General features: G+C 38.6%; 1 protein-coding gene and 1 pseudogene across 1 annotated transcript; both read left to right on the forward strand.

Moving 5' to 3' along the window:
• Positions 1 to 662: 662 nt before the first annotated feature.
• On the forward strand, positions 663 to 14475 carry Clec12a (C-type lectin domain family 12 member A). Its single transcript, XM_041644051.1, has 6 exons — positions 663 to 907; positions 4153 to 4251; positions 4695 to 4883; positions 5886 to 6037; positions 8559 to 8665; positions 14042 to 14475. The coding sequence occupies exons 1-6, from the start codon at positions 817 to 819 to the stop codon at positions 14208 to 14210; spliced, it is 807 nt and encodes a 268-aa protein (XP_041499985.1). The 5' UTR covers positions 663 to 816; the 3' UTR covers positions 14211 to 14475.
• Positions 14476 to 19238: 4763 nt separating this feature from the next.
• Positions 19239 to 20124, forward strand: LOC121439136 (annotated as a pseudogene).
• The last annotated feature ends 811 nt before the right edge of the window (positions 20125 to 20935 follow it).

Raw genomic sequence — 20935 nt, forward strand, 5'->3', positions numbered from 1 at the left:
TGAGCTCATTCATTTACCAGTTACACAGTGGTAGTGGTGTCGCACATTATTTATTTATTTCTCTGGCTAATTAGTTATTTCAGGGGTGGTGGTGGTTTGAGACAGTGTCTCTCTATATAGTATTGGCTGTCCTGGCACTCACTATGTAGAACAGGCTGACTTGGAGCTCACAGAGATCCACCTACTTCTGCCTCTCCAGCAGTGGGAACAAAGCTCCTGTTAATATAACCAGAACATTTGCAACAGAGAGAGAGAGATCATAGTCCTTCATTACTCATTCTCTGCATGTCATCTCTGTGTATGTTCAGGTCTGACTAAGCCAGTCTTTCTCGGGGAACTTTAACAGTTCTACATACAGAGCACCCACCATGCGTGTCCTCTGTGGTTGTATCAGTAAGTAACTGAGAACCGAATCATTCCAATTATTTCTGTGCTAGGCAGGTTAATCCTATGCTGTATCTGTACCATGGGGTTAGAGTGAGTTTTTCAATTTGCACAAAAATAAATCCAAACACAATTTCTAATTTTACTTTGTGTAGAAATGAGAAAAAGGAAGAAATATGAGGAAGAAAGATATTTCCTCTTTTGACTCTTGCCTGTTCTTATCTGAGACAACAGACGGTTTGTGACTCTTGGACACATATTTGAGAGATTGGCACAGTGGGCTTTTAAAAAGAAATTCTGGCTTGTGAGATTAGCTCCAATTTACACAGAGAAAATTAAAATTTCAGATGGACTCATTCAGCCTTTAGCTCTCTCTCTCTCTCTCACCTTTTCCAAAGGGCAATTTTTGGAGCTTTCTTAGAATATTCATCAATGTCTGAAGAAATTGTTTATGCAAATCTCAAATTCCAGGACTCTGATAAGAAAGAAAATCTGCAGACATCTGACAAATGCGGTGGAAAAGGTAAGATTTTGAGCCAAGGCTGTGGCAATAGCTACAGTCCCACACTTCAAATCTAGCAATAATTCAGTGTGGATTTTTAATTAAGCTTTTTATTTAAACCAAAGTATCAAAGTGATTATAAGGATATTCTTACTTACGGCATAAATTCCTGCAACACAACACTATATTTTACATTGCAATTTTTTTTTTAAAATACAAAACTCAATACAAAGGACAGGGTCTTATTTTCAAATGCTGGTGTTTTTTGTTTGTTTGCTTTTTTTGAGACAGGGGTTGTCTGTGTAGAAATGTTGATGTTCTAGTATGAAGATTTTTTTATTTGGTTTTGTTTTATGTGTGTGTGTTCATTCATGAAGCCATGGAACTATGATTATACATTGTGCAGGAAAGTCATGGACTTACATGTTACTCTTTTTATAGTTTTGAAAAGTAAAACTTTTCAAAGAATAGGATAAAGAGAAATAGAAAGAGAACACTTGTGTGTGTGTGTATGCATGCGCGTGTATGTGCGCTTGTATATGTGTGTATCCAGAGACAATATTTTTTACCTGACTTCTTTCCTCATTGTTCATGGAGCTTGCTCTATTCAAGGTCTTTTGGTGCTTCCTTGTTTTATCCTAGCATTTGGATCTCTATTTTTTGTTTTAAATTTAGATTACCACCAGGGATTTAGCTTAAGTTGTCAGGCTTGCACAGCCAGTGCCTTTACCCCCTGGGCTATCTCATAGCCTCTTTTTTCACTGCTGTACTCCCCTACTGTTTTCATAATGCTAACCAGTCTCTTTTAAAATTACTTTCCTCTCTAGCACTGAAGGAGCAATATTCTAATCTCAACTACTAAAGAGGTTGAGGCAGGTGGGTTATAAATTCAAGACCCGCCTGAGCTGCAGAGTGAGTCCAACGTCAACCCAAGCAGTTAGTTTAGTGAGATCCTGTCTTAAAGTAAGAAGTAAAGAGTATGAGGATAGAGCTTTGTGCTAGAGCACTTGCTTAGCATGTGTGGGGTTCTACTTTCAATACAACATAACACAACATGACACACTCAACACAACCCTCATACCACACCAAAACCTAAGTGAAATTCCTTCGCATAGGGCGTTCTCCAGGACACAACCTCCTGATCTTCACTTTTTCTGGGGTTGAGCTGGTTTTGCTGTTCTGTTTGTCCTGACTTCTTGCCTGTGCTCTTTGATGGCTCACACCAGGGCCCTTTCCAGGTCTCCTTCTCCTGTGCTACAATATGCATTTCTAAGTCATCTCATGCCTTTCAGCTTCCAGTACCACGACTTCCAAGTGTCTGCTCATAACCTTTACCGAGCCCTCAGCACTTGTCCTGTCCTCCACAGACTGGCTTGGCTTTGAATTCTTCCTGAGCATTCCTTCTCATACAGAGCAATCTTTAGCTACTTTCAATGCCTTCTGTTCCACACATAAAAATACCCCCCTAAATCAGAGAGTAAGAGCTGGATACTCTTACTCTCATGTTATTCACCCCAACTCTGCACATCTCTTCCCGTATCCATGACATCTGGACCACATACTTTCTAAAATAAAAGTGTTTCAAAAGCTATCTCTATCTGTCTGTCTGTCTATCTCTGTATCAAGCATTTTGCTGTTTCTTTTCTGTCACTTTAAAATTCATCTGCATGACAGCATAAACTTGCACACCCTATTACTTTGTTTTATGAGCAGCCACAACAGTGTCTAGTACCTAAAAGGCACACATGTGATAACTTTTAAATAATTGAATACATCATAAGTAAGAAAATAATTTTGACAAAAGATAACACATGAGCTTGATTTTTAAGCCTCAGGTAAAGATTGGAACAATATTTATAGTACTTTCAATAATGACAGTTTTTACAAAATATTAAGAAATCAAGTTTTTTATATGTCACTTTTGTGAGATCTTACAACACTGTTATGCTACTAGCTGTTGATGTAAGACAGTTTCCGGAACAGAGTAAGAATACTAGGTAATTCTTGAACTACATTCTTAAAACATTTGTAGTGGCATCTCATTTGTACTTTAATAAGTAAAGCTTGCATGAGGATCAGAAAAGTAAAACAGTCACACTGGCCAGTCTTACAGACCAGGCAGCAAAGACACACACCTTTAATCCCAGTAGCTACACTAGCTTGCCATAGAAACCAGGCAGTAGTGGTGCACACCCTTAACCCCAGAACTAAAGAGGATTATAAAATGGGAGGAGACAGCTCTCGGTCTCAGTCTCATTCTGAGATTCCTGGAGGCAGGATCGTCGTTTCAGACTGAGAGAGAGGAAAGAGCCAGTGACTGACTATTTTGCTTTTCTGATCTTCAAGTTGAACTCCAATGTCTAACTCTGAGTTTTTAATTATTCGTGCTACAAACAGTCTTTTCATATATTCATATATTCATATATGGTGATAATTTAAATCATGGAATGCCTTACCAGTAATTCACCGTTACTTTTAGGAAAATGATCTACTCTGTGATTCTTTGTTCAGAAAATATAAAAATCATTCCATCACAATGTTTTGCTAGAAAATCATAGAAAATATTGAAAAAGTAATGAGAAGTGCAAATGAGGAAGGGTGTTGCTGAGGGATGCCGAGACATAACCAGTGAGAGCCTGCTCTGCTGTTCAGCAGCTCCACCCTTGGCGTTAGAGGGGAAAGTGTTAACAGCTGGGATTGCCTGTCAAGCCTCACCTCTACATCACAAGAAGCTCCTCAGACTGACTTGGCTTCCCTCAGCCTCCAGACAATTGCCACAATGTATCCAAGGATACACTCTGCCTCCAGTCCTCTCCATTTTCCTTCCTCCTCCCTATTTTATAAATTTTCTCCTTCCTTTTTTTGTATCTTTTTTTCAGCCTAGGGATTAATGTCTTTGTCTATGAGACTTTTTCCTCATTCAAAAGAATTTACTACTTTTCTTACTTTAAAAATTCATTGACTTGATCTTATTAGTACGAAATTTGAGACATTTAATGAACAAAAGATCTGGGCAGTAAGACAGCATAGTTAAAGATCTTAAAATAAAACCTGATGCCTTACTTGCGGTTTCCTATCTGATTATTCTTGAAAAAAATTAATGTCTTTGGGTTTCGAACAAATTACTGTTTTATTAAAAAAAATACACAGGAGAAAAGAAATGAGGAGAGGATGAATGAATGAATGAATGAATGAGAGACAGGATGAATGAATGAAACTGAGGTGTGAACTGCTTATTGAACACTGTGCTCTTTTTCTTTTCACAGTACCTTCTGCCCCTTCCTATTCACAGCATAAAGCAGTCTTGATTCTAACTGTTCTATGCCTTCTGCTGCTCATTGGACTGGGGGTCTTAGGAGGTTTGTGTATGTATCACATCATTCTTTAAAAAGAAAATTTAAATTTAATTAAAATATAGTTGCATCATTTCTCCCTTTTTCCTATAATCACTCTCATGCCCTTGCCTGCTCCTTCTTAAATTCAGAACCTCTTAGTCTTCAATTATTCTTGTTATGCAGATATATAAATAAATACAAAAATGCAACCTGATGAGTTTGTGCAGTGTTACATATATATTTATATGTATTTGTAAATGCATGCATCTATATAGATATTTTGGGCTAATTTAGAATGCCATGAGTTGTTGAACCAATGTTTATTCTTTTTCTACCACTTTAATACTTTAGTGCTATTTTTGAGGGAAAAAAAACTCATCAAGTTTCAAACGGTGAAAGAATAACTGAGAATTTATAAGTTTTTAAAAATCATCTACTATTTTCTTCTCTCCTGTCTTTAAAAAATCCTGGAGTTCATACAACTTTGCGGACAGAAATGATAAAATCAAATCAACTACAAAACATCAGAGAAGAACTTCAAAGTAATGTTTCTCTACAGCTGATGCACAATATGAACAGCTCCAAAAGAATCAGGAAACTGTCCGCCATGCTGCAAAAGACAGCCACCCAGCTGTGTCGTGAACTGTGTAAAAACAAACCAGGTAACCCTGTACTGCTCTCAAAACTATTCCTCGGGCAACAAACTAAACCTTAGGGTCCTTTAAGAATCACTTTCTTAGCTGAGCAGTGGTGGAACATGTCTTTAACACCAGCAGCACTCAGGAGGCAGAGGCAGGTGGATCTCTGTGATGTCGAGGCCAGCCTGGTCTACAAAAGATCATTCCAGGACAAGCATCAAAGCTATAGGGAAACCCTGTCTCAAAAGAGTTAAATGTGTTTGGTAAACTAGTTAGGGGAAAAACATGAAAGTAGAAATAAATAGACTACCAATTTACAAGGTTCGACAGTTACATAATGAAGCACCAGAGAGTATACTCAGTTTCTCTAATCTGTGGTTTATTACCCTTATCCTAGGCCCAAAGCTCAGGAGGTAGTAAGTAGGGAAGGGTGCTTCTTTGTACATGATCTCATTCCTAAATTTCAATTTGTGCTGAAGGGGTGAAAGATCCTGGCAAAGAAATGAAGTCTCAGGTGATGCACCGAGCAAGGAAGGAAGTGTTGCCTTCCAGCGCTTTTGTAGTTATTATGGCTAAACTATATTCCCGTGCTTCTAAGCTGCTTCTTCAATATTCCAGAAGTTGAAAGCTAGAGAAACACTTGCTGGAGAAAACCAGACTGACTTGGCTCTGTAAACCTGGTTTTACAAGACAGAATTTGCTGTGATTAATTTTTAGAGTCATATGTGAGTCAAAAAAGAAAAAAAGAAAGGAAGGAAGGAAGGAAGGAAGGAAGGGAAAGAAAAACTATTCAGGTTCCTAATGATGGACAACATGTTTGAATTTGTTCATGTACTTGAACCTCTGTGTTTGCCCAAGTATTGTGTCATGTTCCTAGGGTGATGTATAGGGATGCATATGACATGGTTTCTTTCTCCTTGACATAAAGAGAAGAAACACAGTAAATCTGATCAATGTCCACAGACAGTAAAGGAATTGTAGTCAAAGGTGTTCATGCAAACCTATAAAACTCTGTCCTCCTTCTAGAACACAAATGCAAGCCTTGTCCAGAGGGTTCACAATGGTTTGAGGACAGTTGTTATTCCAAACTTGGAAAGTCTGAAACATGGCAAGTGAGTGAAATGCTCTGTTCTTCTCGAAATGGCAGCCTGCTGAAGATTAAGAACAAAAATGTGCTGGTAAGGTTCCATGTCTCTGTTCCCTCCGGAAGGAATCACTTCACATCATGGAATGTGGGATGAAGAGGGATGTGTTGGGAAGACACGCAATGATCCATTCATGACTCGGGATTGTTTTCCTTGCATGGGGAGGGGAGTGGGCCTTCCACTTTTGTCTCAGGGAAATCACAGTCAAGCTAAAACACACGAGCTTTAGCTTAATCAAAATCTTAGAAGTTGCAGAATAGGTGGGTAGATCAGGGACCCCCAGAATCCAAAAGTCTATGTTATTTGCAAGTTGGAAGTGTAGTAACAGGTTTCTGTGTATGTCCTCAGAGTAGCTATCCAAAGACAAAAAGTGTGGCCATCATGGCTAAGGCTTCCCATGCCCATAAAAACCACATAGGACAATCTTCTTTATTGTCAATATATAATTTTTTTTTATTTATTATGGAAAGAAGCCAGATAAAGTAAAATAGGGTGATATTTGTTTAAATATGGATACTGGGTTGACAGAGAAGAGGCACATGTTAAGCAGACACATTTGCACAGAGTTATTAGAACTAATGATAAGTGAATCCTCTAGTTTGCTTACTTATTTGTTTCTGTCAGTGGTTCTCAACCTTTCTAATGCTGCATGTATTTAATATAATTCTTTATGTTGTGGCAATTCTCAACCGCAAAATTATTTTCGTTGCTACTTCATAACTGTAATTTTGCTACTGCTATGAATTGTAATGCAAATATTTGAAATTTCTGATGGTCTTAGGTGACCCCTGTGAAAGAGTCATTCGATTCCAAAGGAATAGTAACTCACATAGTGGGAACTACTGATCTAACTAATAGCTTTCTGTTTCATGTATTAATAAAGAGTTCTGGCCTCTCACATCGCAATCTTTTACTATTTTCCTTCTTTCTTTTGAGACAAATCTCACTCAGTAGCCCTGGCTTATCTCAAACTCATAGGAATCCTATTGTCTCAGTCTCCCAAGTTCTGGAATTACCTGTGTGAGCTGCTGGTCCTATATTGTAGTCATTCATCTTGGAGTAAAAATATATCCCCTAAGTGGTTCAGCTTCTTTACCGTAAGAATCTTTGCCATCTTTTACAGGAGAAGGGAATTCGATGAACTATTCTGTCTCAGTGACCTTTCTCAAATAATCATTTATAATTATTTACTTTCAAGAAATGTCTGTCTTTAACAGAAAAGCAGATGTAACTTTGGGTAAAGTGTTCTGTGCTAATTTTGATTCTGTGGTTACTGCTCTTGTGTGGGTCTATTGCATTATACTTCTCTTTTCTGTTAAGTCCAGCTTGTCTTTATTAACCACCTCCTTTGCCTCAGATTGAATATTTATTACCCAAATACTTATATCTGGAAAATTGCTAGTTTTCATTGACCCTACATGAAGGTGATTCAGTGAATCAGCAGTCCTTTTGTCACCTGTGGTGAAGGCAGAAGAGGTCTCAGAGACTTCAACTCACTGTTGCCAAGTTCTGACACAGAAAGTGAAAAGTTGAACCATTTTATTAGAAAGCAAAAATAAACCAGCAGAAGGGAGCTGAGCTTCTCAAGAGTCTCATCCCTGGGCTTTTGGATGGCTTGTTTTATGAGAAGTTTTACTTGGAGAAAAGAAGCACGATTTTAAAAGCTCAGGGTCAGAAATTTTTGGGGTTCAACCTGAAGATCTGAAAAGCAAAACAGCCAACCACTGGCTCTTAACCTTGATCTTAGTCTGAAATGGCAATCCTTCCTCCAGGAATCTCAGAAGGAGGCTGTATTTTGAGAGCTGTTTCCTCCCATTTTATAATCCTCTCTAGGACTGGGATTAAAGGCGTGCACCACCGTCCTTAAAAGCATGCACTGCCCAGTTTCTCCTGTGGCTGCTGGGAATAAAGGTTTGTGTCATTATGGCTTCTAAGATTAAAGGTGTGTGTTACCGTAATCTGGTCTGTAAGGTTAACCATTGGGACTGTTTAACTCTCAAATCTTCAGGCTGTCTTTATTTATTAAAATACAGTTCAAATGCCACTACAGAGAAAAGAGATACTCATGGGTTTATGAGGGGAGGAGATTCTGGAATGAACTCGGGTTGACCCTTTCTGTTCTTATGCAGGGCAGGTAGGGATGGATATATTGTAGTATCAGATGCATAATGGAAGCTGCACTTTCTGCAAGGTTGATCAGACCATAATGATAAAGCAAAGGACCGTTTGTAGTTACCAGGGTCACCCATGTTCCTAACCAGCTTGTGGTGGTGTTGGTTTTTACTGTTTGAGCAGTATCAGGATGTTCTGTCACAACACAGGTTGGTGGTTACATCAGCCTCCAAATACTGGAGTTTTCTTTTCATACTTCCCTGTGTCTACATGGCAGGCCCAGCTTTCTTCCTGCTAGACAGGAAACTGTGCTGTGAAAAAAATGCTGACATGCTACACCAAAACTATAATGCTAAAACAGAAGCCTACAGTATGTGATCCTGTGAGGCAGTGTACAGGTGTAAGAAACAGCTTATTAAACGGGTCTTCTCTGTTTCTCTAGGAATTTATAAAGTCTAAGAAATTAAAAGGTTATTGGCTGGGGTTGACGCCCAGAACAAAGACACCACCTTACGAGGAACTGGATGAGAACATGTTCCTCTCTGCGGAGTAAGTCTCTGTTCGTGGATTTTTGTGGTTAGACTTGAATGGACACATTTCTTTGGGAGCCTAGCAGAGGGCCTTTCGCAGCGACTTCAGCTGACACCGTGTCTTTAAAGGCAACTGTCCCTGCAGGTGTCTGGGATGGATTTGACCATGTAGAAAATTGCCACACATGTCTTGCCATTAGGTTGGCAAACCTCCAATAACCTATAGGAATCAAATTACAGATTTCTTGAGGGTTATTAGTGTTATGATCTGCTGGCCTGGTCTGTCACCTAGGTACTCTGTCCCTTTAAGAGACAAGCCCCACCCACTCCCAACCATCCCAATTTGCCTCCAGGCAAGCAGATCTCAGCCTTCTCCAGCCTACACACACTCTCTCTTTCTGTCTGTCTTCTGAAGAGGTAACTACTGTTTCTCTCTCTCTCTCTCTTCTCTCTCTCTCTCTCTCTCTCTCTCTCTCTCTCTCACACACACACACACACACACACACACACGCACAATACATTCAGTTGTGAGATCTAGTCCACCCACATAGACATTTTGCAATTTTTGTTCTACTTCGGCCCATTCTTTTTCTGCTTCAGTTGTTAATTGCCTAGTACTGTTTAAATTTGAGTCACCTTGCAAAATTTGAAGCAAATTACTTAATTCTCGAAAAGTCAGGACTATGGTAGGGTGCAATCACTTAATATTTCCCAATAAATTTTGAAAATCATTGAGTGTGAATTGACCTCTCCTAATCTTTACCCTTTGTAGCTAATTCTCTGTTTACTTAATTTAAATCTTAACTAAGAAAATCTCCTCTTTGAATTTTTTTCAGGAGCAATTTGTAATCCTGATTGGGGTAAAATTTTTGTACTACATTAAACTTTTTTTAAGGTATCTGTATCAGAAGCAACAAATAAATTATCATATATATTATGGTAAATAATTAATTGAGGAAATTGTTTAGGTGTCATTTGGTTGAAGCACAAAATATTGACATAAAGTTGAACTGTTTAATATTTTGTGAGGAAAGACTTTCCATTGCTATATTTTTACAATCTGGCATTATTATTAATAGGCACTGTAAAAGCAAAACTTTCCCTACCTTCTTCTTATAAAGAAACAATCTTAAAAGCAAATAACTGTAATAGGCCAATCTTGAGGTAGTAAAGAAGGCAGAGGAATTCTGGACTACAAGGATTGCATAAGTTGAATTACTTGTTTTACAGCAGTGCTCAAATCAGTTAACATTCTCCATTTTCCAAATTTCTTTTTCATTAAAAATACAGAATTCCAATAACTAGTAGTTTCTTCAATGTACTTAGCATCTAACTGTTCTTTTACTATCTGTTCAAGCACCTGTAACTTTTTCTTAGTTAAGAGGCAGTGGTCCACCAATACAGGCTTATTACTTAGCCATTTTGAAGGCAGAGCAGTTGGGTTTCAAATTTGGATAGCTAATTCCCTTTTTCCCCCATTGTTGAAAAATCTGTATAGCCTGTGATTTTCCTTGATAATTTTTTTCTAATACCTTTTCTAGAAATGTACCTCATTTTTAACATCATTGTTTGGGCTGTTTCTAAAATTGTAGGAATAAAATTTGAGCTCTCCACTGTTGCAAGAAACCTCTCCCCTGAAAATTCATGGCTATATCATTCACATAACGCTTTAATATTTTCATTTGTGTTTTAGACCTTATACATTTAATCTATTCTACACGTTGTTTCATCTGAGATAATGTTCTAATACCTAACAACTGAGTAGAAACTTCCTGTAAAGACCAGTTAAGATTCCAAGACTTGAGAAATTATATATACGTAAACTTCAGTGTCCACTAAATCTTCAATCTCAATGCCATTTACTTGTAATCTTAGTTTTGGCCTTCTTCATTAAAAACAGTTTACAAAAATACTTTCTTCCCAGTGCTTAGAACATCTACTGTCCTACGTTTTGAGCTGTTTAACCTTTCAGATATGGGAGTAATAACAATTGAGCAATTCTATCTTCTGCCTCTATGTGCATAGTCCTTTTTACATAGGCCATCTATAAAAGCATGAAAACAATCAAAATAGGAATTAGAGAGATCATTTTAGGCAACAGTATTTTTATAAAATCTTTAAAAGAGGATGCCTTTTTATAGATCCCAAGTGACACATTGATGTGATTTGTCAATTATTAATAAAATGGAAAAATTTGCTTGTGTTTTCTTTAGTAGAAAAATAATTTTTGTAGGCTATTTATTAGCAAGAGATTAAGAGATTATTTCTATGAACTTTTGCCTTAGCACCCATATTATGACTACCACTCTATTTCAGGTCTTACATTTTTTTATAGAATTTAACTGAAAGTTTCTAGAAAGCAAATTAAAGAGTAGAACGAAATTCTCAGTAATGATAAACAGACAAGAGCATACCCAATAACATTGTTAAAAATCATGAATTTTGCTTTCCTTGTTTATTTACGATGAAAATTAAACATTCATTTAAGCATTAATCTGCGGCGGACTTCTCGACCGGCGAGAAAAAACAACCACCACACCAGGATTCCACTCAGATCACGCTTTTACTGGAGTGCCCTTGATTGATGGGGAGCAGGGAACGAGAGGGCGGGAAAACGAGGAACAGGGAGTGAAGGGGCAGGGAGCTAAGGGGAGAGGCAGCAGGAAGCAAAGGGGCCGGGGGGCACTTAGGCAGCCGCTTAAATAGGGAATTGGCACACGGGTCGCCCTGTGATTGGCTGCCACCAACAGCTGCCACCAGACCGCATCGGGATAGGCTCAAAGATCCTCATCCACCGCGCATGTGGGAAGCGGGGACGGCAGCTCTCAAAGCCATAGCCAAATATGGAGTTGTTTATTTCCAACAAGACAGGATGTCGGCGCCATCTTGTAATGGCGATCCTGTCCGGCTCACTACATTAATCAGTTGATCAAGAGAAGATAACACCCTCCGTACAATGAATAACTAATACCTCTGGAAATTCAATCAGCATTGGCTTTGTACTTTATGTCCTGATTGCAATTGTTTTTACCAGAAGTTGGGCTTTTATTAGTTTTTTATTTCTCCCATGAATGGACCATTGATTGATAATGAGTTGTTCCCGCTATTAGGGAGAGAAACAAATAAACAAACAAACAGCAACATTTAAACCAAATTTAAGCAATCAAACAAACAAGAAAAATCTAAGTTCTTGGCCTGCTGTGCTGGCTCAAAACAAAGCAGTTAAGCCCCACCCGTCAGTCTTTGGAATTCAGAGACCACCACCCTGTGCTGGTGGGCCCTGGGCTGAAAGAGCTGATGGCAGCAAGCAGCAGCCAGAGAGCTCAGAGTTCCCCTTGTCAGGAATTTCTTTTATTGGAAAAAGCGCCCCCCACCCACCCAACACATACCTATTTTTCTTTTTCTGGGAAGAGGTTTTTTTTCTTTCCTTTATGTTTTATTTATGGGGCCTATTTATTAGCTCATTCTTAAAATTTTAACTTGATACATCTTTGTACTGCCTTGGGGATGGACCTGACTAGGGTGGTAAGGGAATGAAGAAAAGGCAGGTACATATGATCACACAGGCTCTCTGGTGGAAAAGTTGAGGCACCTCAGAAGTCACTGTGTTTATTATATACTGTTGGATGGTATTATTGTAAATCATATCAGCCATGAATGTAGTACTAGGAGCGGCGGGCTGCATCCCGCCACCCGGCTAGGTATACCCGAAATAATTACACTAAAACTGTATTCCTTTGAACACTGCCTGGCCCATTAGTTCCAGCCTCTTATTGGCTAGCTCTTACATATTGATCTAACCCATTTCTAATATTCTGTGTAGCACCACGAGCTGGCTTACCAGGGAAGATCTTAACCTATGTCTGTCTGGAGTGGGAGAATCATGGTGACTCCCTGACTCGGCTTCTTTCTCCCAGCATTCTGTTTTGTCTACTCCGCCTACCTAATTTTCTGTCCTATTAGGGCCAAGCAGTTTTCTTTATTAGTTAACCAATGAAAGCAACAGATAAGACACAAGACCCACCTCCATCATTTCCCTTTTTTCTGTTTAAACAAAAAAGAAAGGCTTTAACTTTAACATAGTAATATTACATATAATAAAACAGTTATCAAGCAAGAATTACAGTTACAATATATATATATCTATTTTATCTTTTATCATAACTAAGGAAAACTATAATTATCTATCCATTCTTCAACTCCATCAAAGACTCCAAAAGGATATAATATTACCTAAGTAAACAAGAAATCCAAAGCTTTAGAAATGACAGAGACATTTTGCTGCCTGGACAGTCACCCAAAGTTCCTCTGTCCAGAGACATTTCCATGAAGCAGAAAATTTCAAAGGCAGTTCAGTCACTATCTGCTGTGTCCTGTAGAGATTGGTGCTGCCAGGAGCAGACGACATGTCTCATTGTCATGAAAAGTCCTAAGTTATTAAAACACTTAAATGCCATATTTTGTAGTCTTTGAAAGATATAAAGAATGCCTATCTAACTGAAATATATCTCTATATATCTAGAAAATCTAACTAATATGACTACAAGCTTGACTATTATCAATGATTATCCATTAATAACCTATATTTCCTAATTATACATTACATTTTAAAAATGAACTACACAATCACAATACCTTAATCAATATTAGAAATATGCATATACATATAACAAAATTGACCTTAAAATCCATACCAGTGAAAATTATTCATATCTATATCACATCCCCTTTTAAATGTAAAAGAATGTTTATAAACCATATTTGGGAACATGGGCGCAGTTATTTCTCTCTGAACTGTTTTTTGCTGAATAGGGGCGCTGTTAATCAGATCTTTCATGGTGTAACCTGTGTGCCAGGTTTATCTCAGTTGGCAGTTGAGTAAAGTAATTTTTTGAGGGAGTTCACAGCAACCTTTCAGGAGGGCATGGTCTATCATACCATATTGGGATAGAAGAAAAATAAAGGGTCTCATCCGGGCTTACCAGGGAAGATCTTAACCTGCATCTGTCTAGAGTGGGAGAATCATGGCAACTCCCTGACTCGGCTTCTTTCTCCCAGCATTCTGTTTGGTCTACTCCGCCTACCTAATTTTCTGTCCTATTAGGGCCAAGCAGTTTTCTTTATTAGTTAACCAATGAAAGCAACAGATAAGATACAAGACCCACCTCCATCACATGAGAAGAGAGGCTAAGTCGGGAACTGAATGACAGAAAATATTCCAGATGTAAGAAGCTGAGAAAACAGGGTTTCACATCAATTATATATGCACTCCAATCTTCAGCCCAAATTTGGCTTAGACAATAGACAAAAGAAATAATCATTTTGTGTTGAAAATTCTCTTATGTGGGTCTAATCAAAATATAACTTGCCAAGTGAATTTATTTTTTCCTTACAGATTTGAAAGAAGCAATTATGACTTACGTAATATATACTGTGGATATATAAATGGAGATTATGTTTATTATTCATCCTGCACTTATAAGAACTATGTCATGTGTGTGGAGACAGCCAGGACTGTACAGGTGGAAAGTGTACTGGATGACCTTCCAGAGGGAAGAAAATAGCTACTGCAGTTGCTGACTCCAGCTTCTTTCCTGCTCTAATGGTTTGAATGAGGATGGCCCCCATGGGTTCATATTTTGAATACTTGGGCCCCAGTTGGTGCAACTATTTGAGAAGGAAGAGAAGGTGTAGCCTTGGTGGAGGTGGTACTTCACTGATGGCACATTTTGATTATTCCAAAGTCCACCCCACTTCCAGTTAATTTTTTTCTCTGTTTTGTGTGAATTGAGATGTGATCTTTCAACTACTGCTCAAAGCATGTCTACCTGCCTACTGTCATGCTCATCATCATAATGGTTAAAGACTATAACCCTCCAGAACTATGAGCCCCAAATTACACCCTTTCTTTTATAAGTTGCTTGGTCATGGTGTTTTTTCACAGCAGTTGAGGAGTAGCTAAGACACAGAGGAAGGTTAGGCAGTGCATATCTGCTGCTCTTGTCTGAGGTTTCTGTCCTGCCCTGTTCCCACAATCATTAATTCCCAAAGAAATCACACAGAGGTCTACATTAGTTATAAACTGATTGGCCCATTAGCTCAGGCTTTTTATTAACTCTTAAAACTTATATTAGCCCATTATTCTTGTCTATGCTAGGTACCTTATTCAGCAAGGCAGTCACTAGCTTCTTCTGTGGCTGAGCCAGGACTGCAGAAAGAGCTTCCCTCATCCCAGAATTCTCCTGTTCTCATTGACCTGCCCCTACTTCCTTTCTGATTGTCCCACCTATACTTCCTGCCTGGCTACTGGCCAATCAGCATTTATTTAAAATATAATTGACAGGAAACAGAACATTGTCCCATAGCATCTTGCTTCTCCTAATGTTTATGTCCAGATTTTTTTGCCTCCTTTGCTGACTGTCAGGAAACTAATTCATAGCTTTATCACCATGTACTTTTTTTAGTACACATATTCTGAACACCAAACCATGGAATATATTTTGCCTTTTTTTTTTTTCAAAGATGAACCAGACAAATTTCAGCCTTAGAGAAACTTATGTCTGGGAACATATAGGAAAAATAATATATGAACAAGTTGTATTAAAAATATTATGTCCAAATTTGCGAATTCCCCACAAAAAGTCAACAAGGAGACCAAGTCCCGAATGTAAAAGCAAAGAGCTTTTATTTTAATCAAGTTTGCAAACGCTGTCTCTCCACATGTCCAATGTATAGGAATAACTGGAGATCCCTGAGCTCAATTAGAATAGGATTTTATAGTACTAAAGTTGGGGGTGAAGGGTTTCTGAAGACTGGCTGAAATTTGTCTAGGATGTCCTGGTGAGTGTGTTCTGGCAGGTGTTCCTATCTACAGTGCTTGGAATGCCAGGCATTTCCTTTGAATGGTCTCTTCTTGGTCAGGTAATCTCAGTTTGTGGTTCCTCCAGCAACCAGGCATTGCTTCAGGCTAAACTACTGAGACTCATGCCTCCATTTAAATTCATTGATGGTCAGAGTCCCAGGTGATAATGGTTGGAAGTAAAGAACTTCCTTTGGGTGACCTGCCCATACTTAGCTTATCATGGTTGGCCCCCACAAAAAAATGTATTAGCCTTTTCAAAGTAAAGTTTGAAGGGAAAAATAAGTTATTCAATAGACAGAGAAAGACATTTGATGAATACTTAAAGCCTTGCTAAGTAAAACTTAGGAAGCTAGGAGTAGAATTCTCAAAGATAATCAAGATTTGATATAAAATAAGCAGCACACAAATAAGCAAATACTCTAATGTTGAAATTATCACCATTGCTCTAGTAAGGGAAAACATATTTCTACTTTCAAAACAAAATAAGGATGAACTTCATCAGTCACTTCATTCAACAATAAGAGATGGAACCCAGCAGTGGAATAAGGCAGAAAAAAGGCATATAAAATTTGAAAATAGGGAAAGACTAAACTAAAAGATTTCTTTTGTACATAATATAATTATATACATATGAACTAATATAGGTTTTAATTGCTACACTAACAGTATATCATATCAAAGGCAATGGATGAAATTTCAACAGAACCCAAACATATGTATGAACAACTAAAATAAAATTTAAATGCAGTCTTGTTTTAACAGCTTCTATAACACAAAATATTATTAAAACTACTGAAAATGTAGAAAATAGATATATGCAAAAGGTATGTTCAATCTAATCCATTTTCTTTCCTAGGGATCTCAGTATTCAATGACCTGTAAACAGATGTCTGGTTCCAGACTCTCCCATAGAGACAGCCAATTACTTTATTGAGAATATATCCCTGGCCAATTTCTCCTTTTCTTTCTCCTCCATGAGAAATTGAATCTAAAAGCATGCTTTGAATAATACCATGAAAGCCAATGTCCATTAAAGATCAAAGGGTGACCAAACCTGAAATAATAACCAAGAAAAAATGGTCCAAGAAAGTATCTGCTAAAATGAGATTTGGAGCATGAAAAGCTTGGTACCCAATGGGGTATTGAGAAATCCATCACTGTGTTAGAGGAAAAATATTGTCAAGCTAGATAATATAATTGTTGTAAAAAGGCAAACAAATTTTCTCTGGATTGGTGAATCAGTGGAGTCAAGACTGTATCAGAGAGATGAATTGGGTGTTTGAAAGCCATGGGTAAAATTCACATGGGACAGGGAACTGGGGGAACCATTAGTAACCTTGTTGCTTGATCCCTTGAAAAATAAATGAGAAGACGACAAGTGAATAATAAGAAATGAGATAAAATTCCCCCAAAATTAAGGGTGCCAGCATGGTGAATGAAAAAGTTCATAACTCATTTAATGAAAGATTGAAGAAAAATAAGGATCACTCGTGAGGTTTAATAATATGAAAGGTAGAACACCAATGAATGTTAAAAATTGAACCTGGATGAAGTACAGAATCCCAGTGCTGGGAAGACACTAAATGGGAACATCTTTTGTTGACCCACCCTGGTCAGTGAGGCTAGGTTTCTGTGAATTGAAGAAGATGCCAAAGGTCTGGACTCCAAGCTTTTGAGTTCATGAGTAGGCAAACAAACAAAGCACTTCCAATTTTTATTATCAAGGCAATCAAAATGTAAAGTGATGTTTGCATCTAGTTTAAGTCAACATGCATGTCCCATCTCCAAATCTTCACCAATCCAACTTCATGACCTCAAGTTACATAACCAAATCATTTGGCTATGGAATTCTCAGTCTCTTAACAGAAGGAAAAGATTATAGGCATGCCTAATGTGCCACAAAGAATAGAGAAAATTTACATGGAAGATCAAAGTGGAGAAACACAGATGGTTAAGGAAGAGTTTGTTAGTTTAGGTGCACTCTCTTAGATTTTCATACCTTAGTAAGACACCTGAGAAATGGTGCAAGCACACCACTAGAATTCTGTGTGCCTCGGGGCAACAAAATGTCTGACAAAACCAATTTTAGAAAAAAAAAGATTTATTTTGGTTTACATTCTGAGAATACAGTGATGGGGAAGTTGGGGGTAACAGAAACTTGAAGTAGCTGGTTACACTTCATCCACTGATCAGAGATAGAGAACAGTAGATGTTCATGCTCAGATTGCTTCTTCCAGTTTATCCCATCAGAGACCCCAGCCCATAGAGCGAAACCGCCACAGTATCTCAATTAACCTCCTCTAGAATATCCTGTGCAGGTATGGCTGGAGGCTGATCTAATCTAAATAAGCCCTCACAGGTGTGCCCAGTGCCTTGTCTCTCTGGTGATTATAGATTCCGTTTAGCAAGAAACATTAACCGTCACAATTCTATATCTCACCAATTTGACATCAAAACATTTCAATCTTAAACCATAGACTGACTCCTTTTGTCCCTGGAGGTTCATGGTCATCTCAGAATGCAAAACACGCTCAGTTCAGTTTCAAACTCCCCACAGTCTTGAACAGTTCCCACACTATTGAATAATCCAAAGTACAAATCTTCTCTTCAACTCAAGGCAATCTCTTAACTCTATGTAAATTAACATAAAATAAAAAGTTACATACTTTCAATATACAAATGGCTTAGGACAAACATTTCCCTTCCTAAAGGAAAGAATAGTACTTGAGCAGTGAATTATCAAACCAAAGCAAGACCTAAACCCAGCAAGAAAATACCAAATCCTGCATTTCCTTGCCCAACATCTGGAGAGCATGGTGAGTTGCTGGTAGCAATGTCAGAGGAGCAGTAGATGGCAACTGACTTCAGGAGACTGGCCCACCAGGAAACAAAACCCTGATGGTTGAATCCTGGGTAAGCAAGATCCCCAAGATCCTTGGCCCTAGCATGTTTCTTACCACTGCTGTGACTTTGCATGTTTGCTGCTGCCATTTTTCTCTGGTAACTGACATGGTGTGAATGGGCATTGGTAGATCCCTACTGTCCTTAATGCAGTATGGTCATCTCCTATCTTGTAAATATCTCATTCTACTGGGCAATTTTACCTGTGGATTATTATGAAGATGATTTCCTTCTAACATGTACTGTTCAACTGAAGCAATGATTTTATACAATAATAGTGTTAGTTTAAATAGAATTTTGATGATTGTGGTTTTTTTTTTAAAATAAATACAGTAAGGAGTTAAGAAAGAAGTTAGTTTAGTGGAAAAATTATCGTAAGTAAAGGTAGGACAAATGTTACCCCTGCCCCTGATAAAGCAGAGCCTGCAGAGGATAAAAAATAAAATAAGAAAGTGTCACACAGCTAGAACACATGAATTTCTATTAAGGAATCATATAGATTGTACCTTAGGTTAATAATTAAGAAAAACAACTCAGTCTCAGTTGCTCGGGTAATTTAAATTCTTTTAATCTAATGTTGGGAGATGTCATAGCTGAAACAAGCCTTAAAATGATTTTATATTAGATTAAGATGTTTTGGCCATAGCTTCAAGGTGAAACCTTCGAGGTGAAAGCAATCTAAAGCTCACTAGGATACATAACTGAGTGATGGATTCATTAGGTTAGGGATCAAACACAAAACTTCCTCATTATTAATGTACTTCTTTGCTAGCATTGCTTGGTGATTAAAAATCATGATTAGGCTTCTTCTTCTTCTGAAAAACACCAAATGGCGGATGACTCTGGTGCAGCGGGAGGGCCCAGAGGACCCAGGGGCCCAGGATTAGGAGGCCTTGCTAGCTGTCTGAGAGGCCTTGGCTGGGGTTGAGGCCTCTGGGCTCGCGGAGGTAAAGCTGAAGACAAGGAGTGGATTCCCGTCACCAAGCTGGGTCGCCTGGTTAAGGACGTGAAAATCAAGTCCCTAGAGGAGATCTACCTGTTCTCCTTGCCCATTAAGGAGTCTGAGATTATTGACTTTTTCCTGGGAGCTTCCCTAAAGGATGAGGTTCTGAAGATCATGCCCTTGCAGAAGCAGACTAGGGCAGGGCAGCGGACCAAATTCAAGGCTTTCATTACTATCGGGGACTACAATGGTCACATAGGTCTCGGGTGTTAAGTGCTCCAAAGAGGTAGCCACTGCCATCCAAGGGGCCATCATCTTGGCCAAGCTTTCCATTGTCCCTGTGAGGAGAGGCTACTAGGGGAACAAGATTGGCAAGCCCCACACTGTTCCTTGCAAAACGACAGGCTGCTGTGGTTCTATGCTGGTGTGTCTCATCCCTGCCCCCAGAGGCACTGGCATAGTCTCCGCTCCTGTGCCCAAGAAGCTGCTGCTGCTGGCTGGCACTGACGACTGCTACACATCAGCCAGAGACTGCACTGCTACCCTGGGCAACTTTGCCAAGGCCACCTTTGATGCCATCTCTAAGACCTACAGCTACCTAACCCCCGACCTCTGGAAAGAGACTATGTTCACCAAGTCAGGAATTCTCTGACCATCTTGTGAAAACCCACACCAGAGTCTCTGTTCAGAGGACCCAGGCTCCAGCTGTGGCCACCACATAAGGGTTTTTATACAAGAAAAATAAAAGTGAATTAAGTCTGTTAAAAAAAAATGATGATTAGTTTCTTTTTTCTTTTTTCTGTTTTTATTATTTATTTATTTTTTTTTTAAATTTTCGAGACAGGGTTTCTCTGTAGCTTTTTTTTGGTTCCTGTCCTGGCGCTAGCTCTTCTAGAACAGGCTGGCCTCGAACTCACAGAGATCTGCCTGCCTCTGCCTCCCGAGTGCTGGGATTAAAGGCGTGCACCACCACCACCGGGCGATGATTAGTTTCTTGAACCCATTTCTGCCCCCAACTTCCAGATATACCTGCCAATGAGTGGATGTGCACCCTAAAGGTTTAAAATATAGAAGAGTGGTAAAGGCGTAAGTCACAAAACAATCCCACACCAGTTTGAAATTATGATTAATAAAAGGGTTATTTATTTAAAGGGAAAAACTTACAGATCGCCGTCCTACACAACAGCCCTCTGTACGACCAGGAAAGGAATCTAGTAGCTGGAAGCTGAGCTGGAAACAAGAGAGCAAGCACACAGCTACAGCTGCTTCTTAAAGCAAAAGAGACCACGCCCAAGTGGGCTGGTATCCTAAAGGTTATTGGCTGAAGGAGCAGAAGGAGCTCCCACAGCACCAGTTCATTTTCATATATAAAAGTTTAGATTTGTGATTCTTTTAAGATTTCTTGTAAGATCACATTTTGGGATAAATAATAAAATGCTTGGTCCTTTCTTTGTAACTGCAATATGCAGCCGGACAGTAAAAGAACTGCTTGCTCATACTCTGCTAATCTATAATAAAAGTATAAAAAGTATAATAAAAGTATAAAAAAGTATATATAAAAGTATGTGGTAATTTGGGATGAC

Source organism: Microtus oregoni, unplaced genomic scaffold (genome assembly GCF_018167655.1).
Source record: "Microtus oregoni isolate MIOR12 unplaced genomic scaffold, Mior012 000002F_ref0000024, whole genome shotgun sequence".
In the NCBI taxonomy this organism is placed as follows: Eukaryota; Metazoa; Chordata; class Mammalia; order Rodentia; family Cricetidae; genus Microtus; species Microtus oregoni.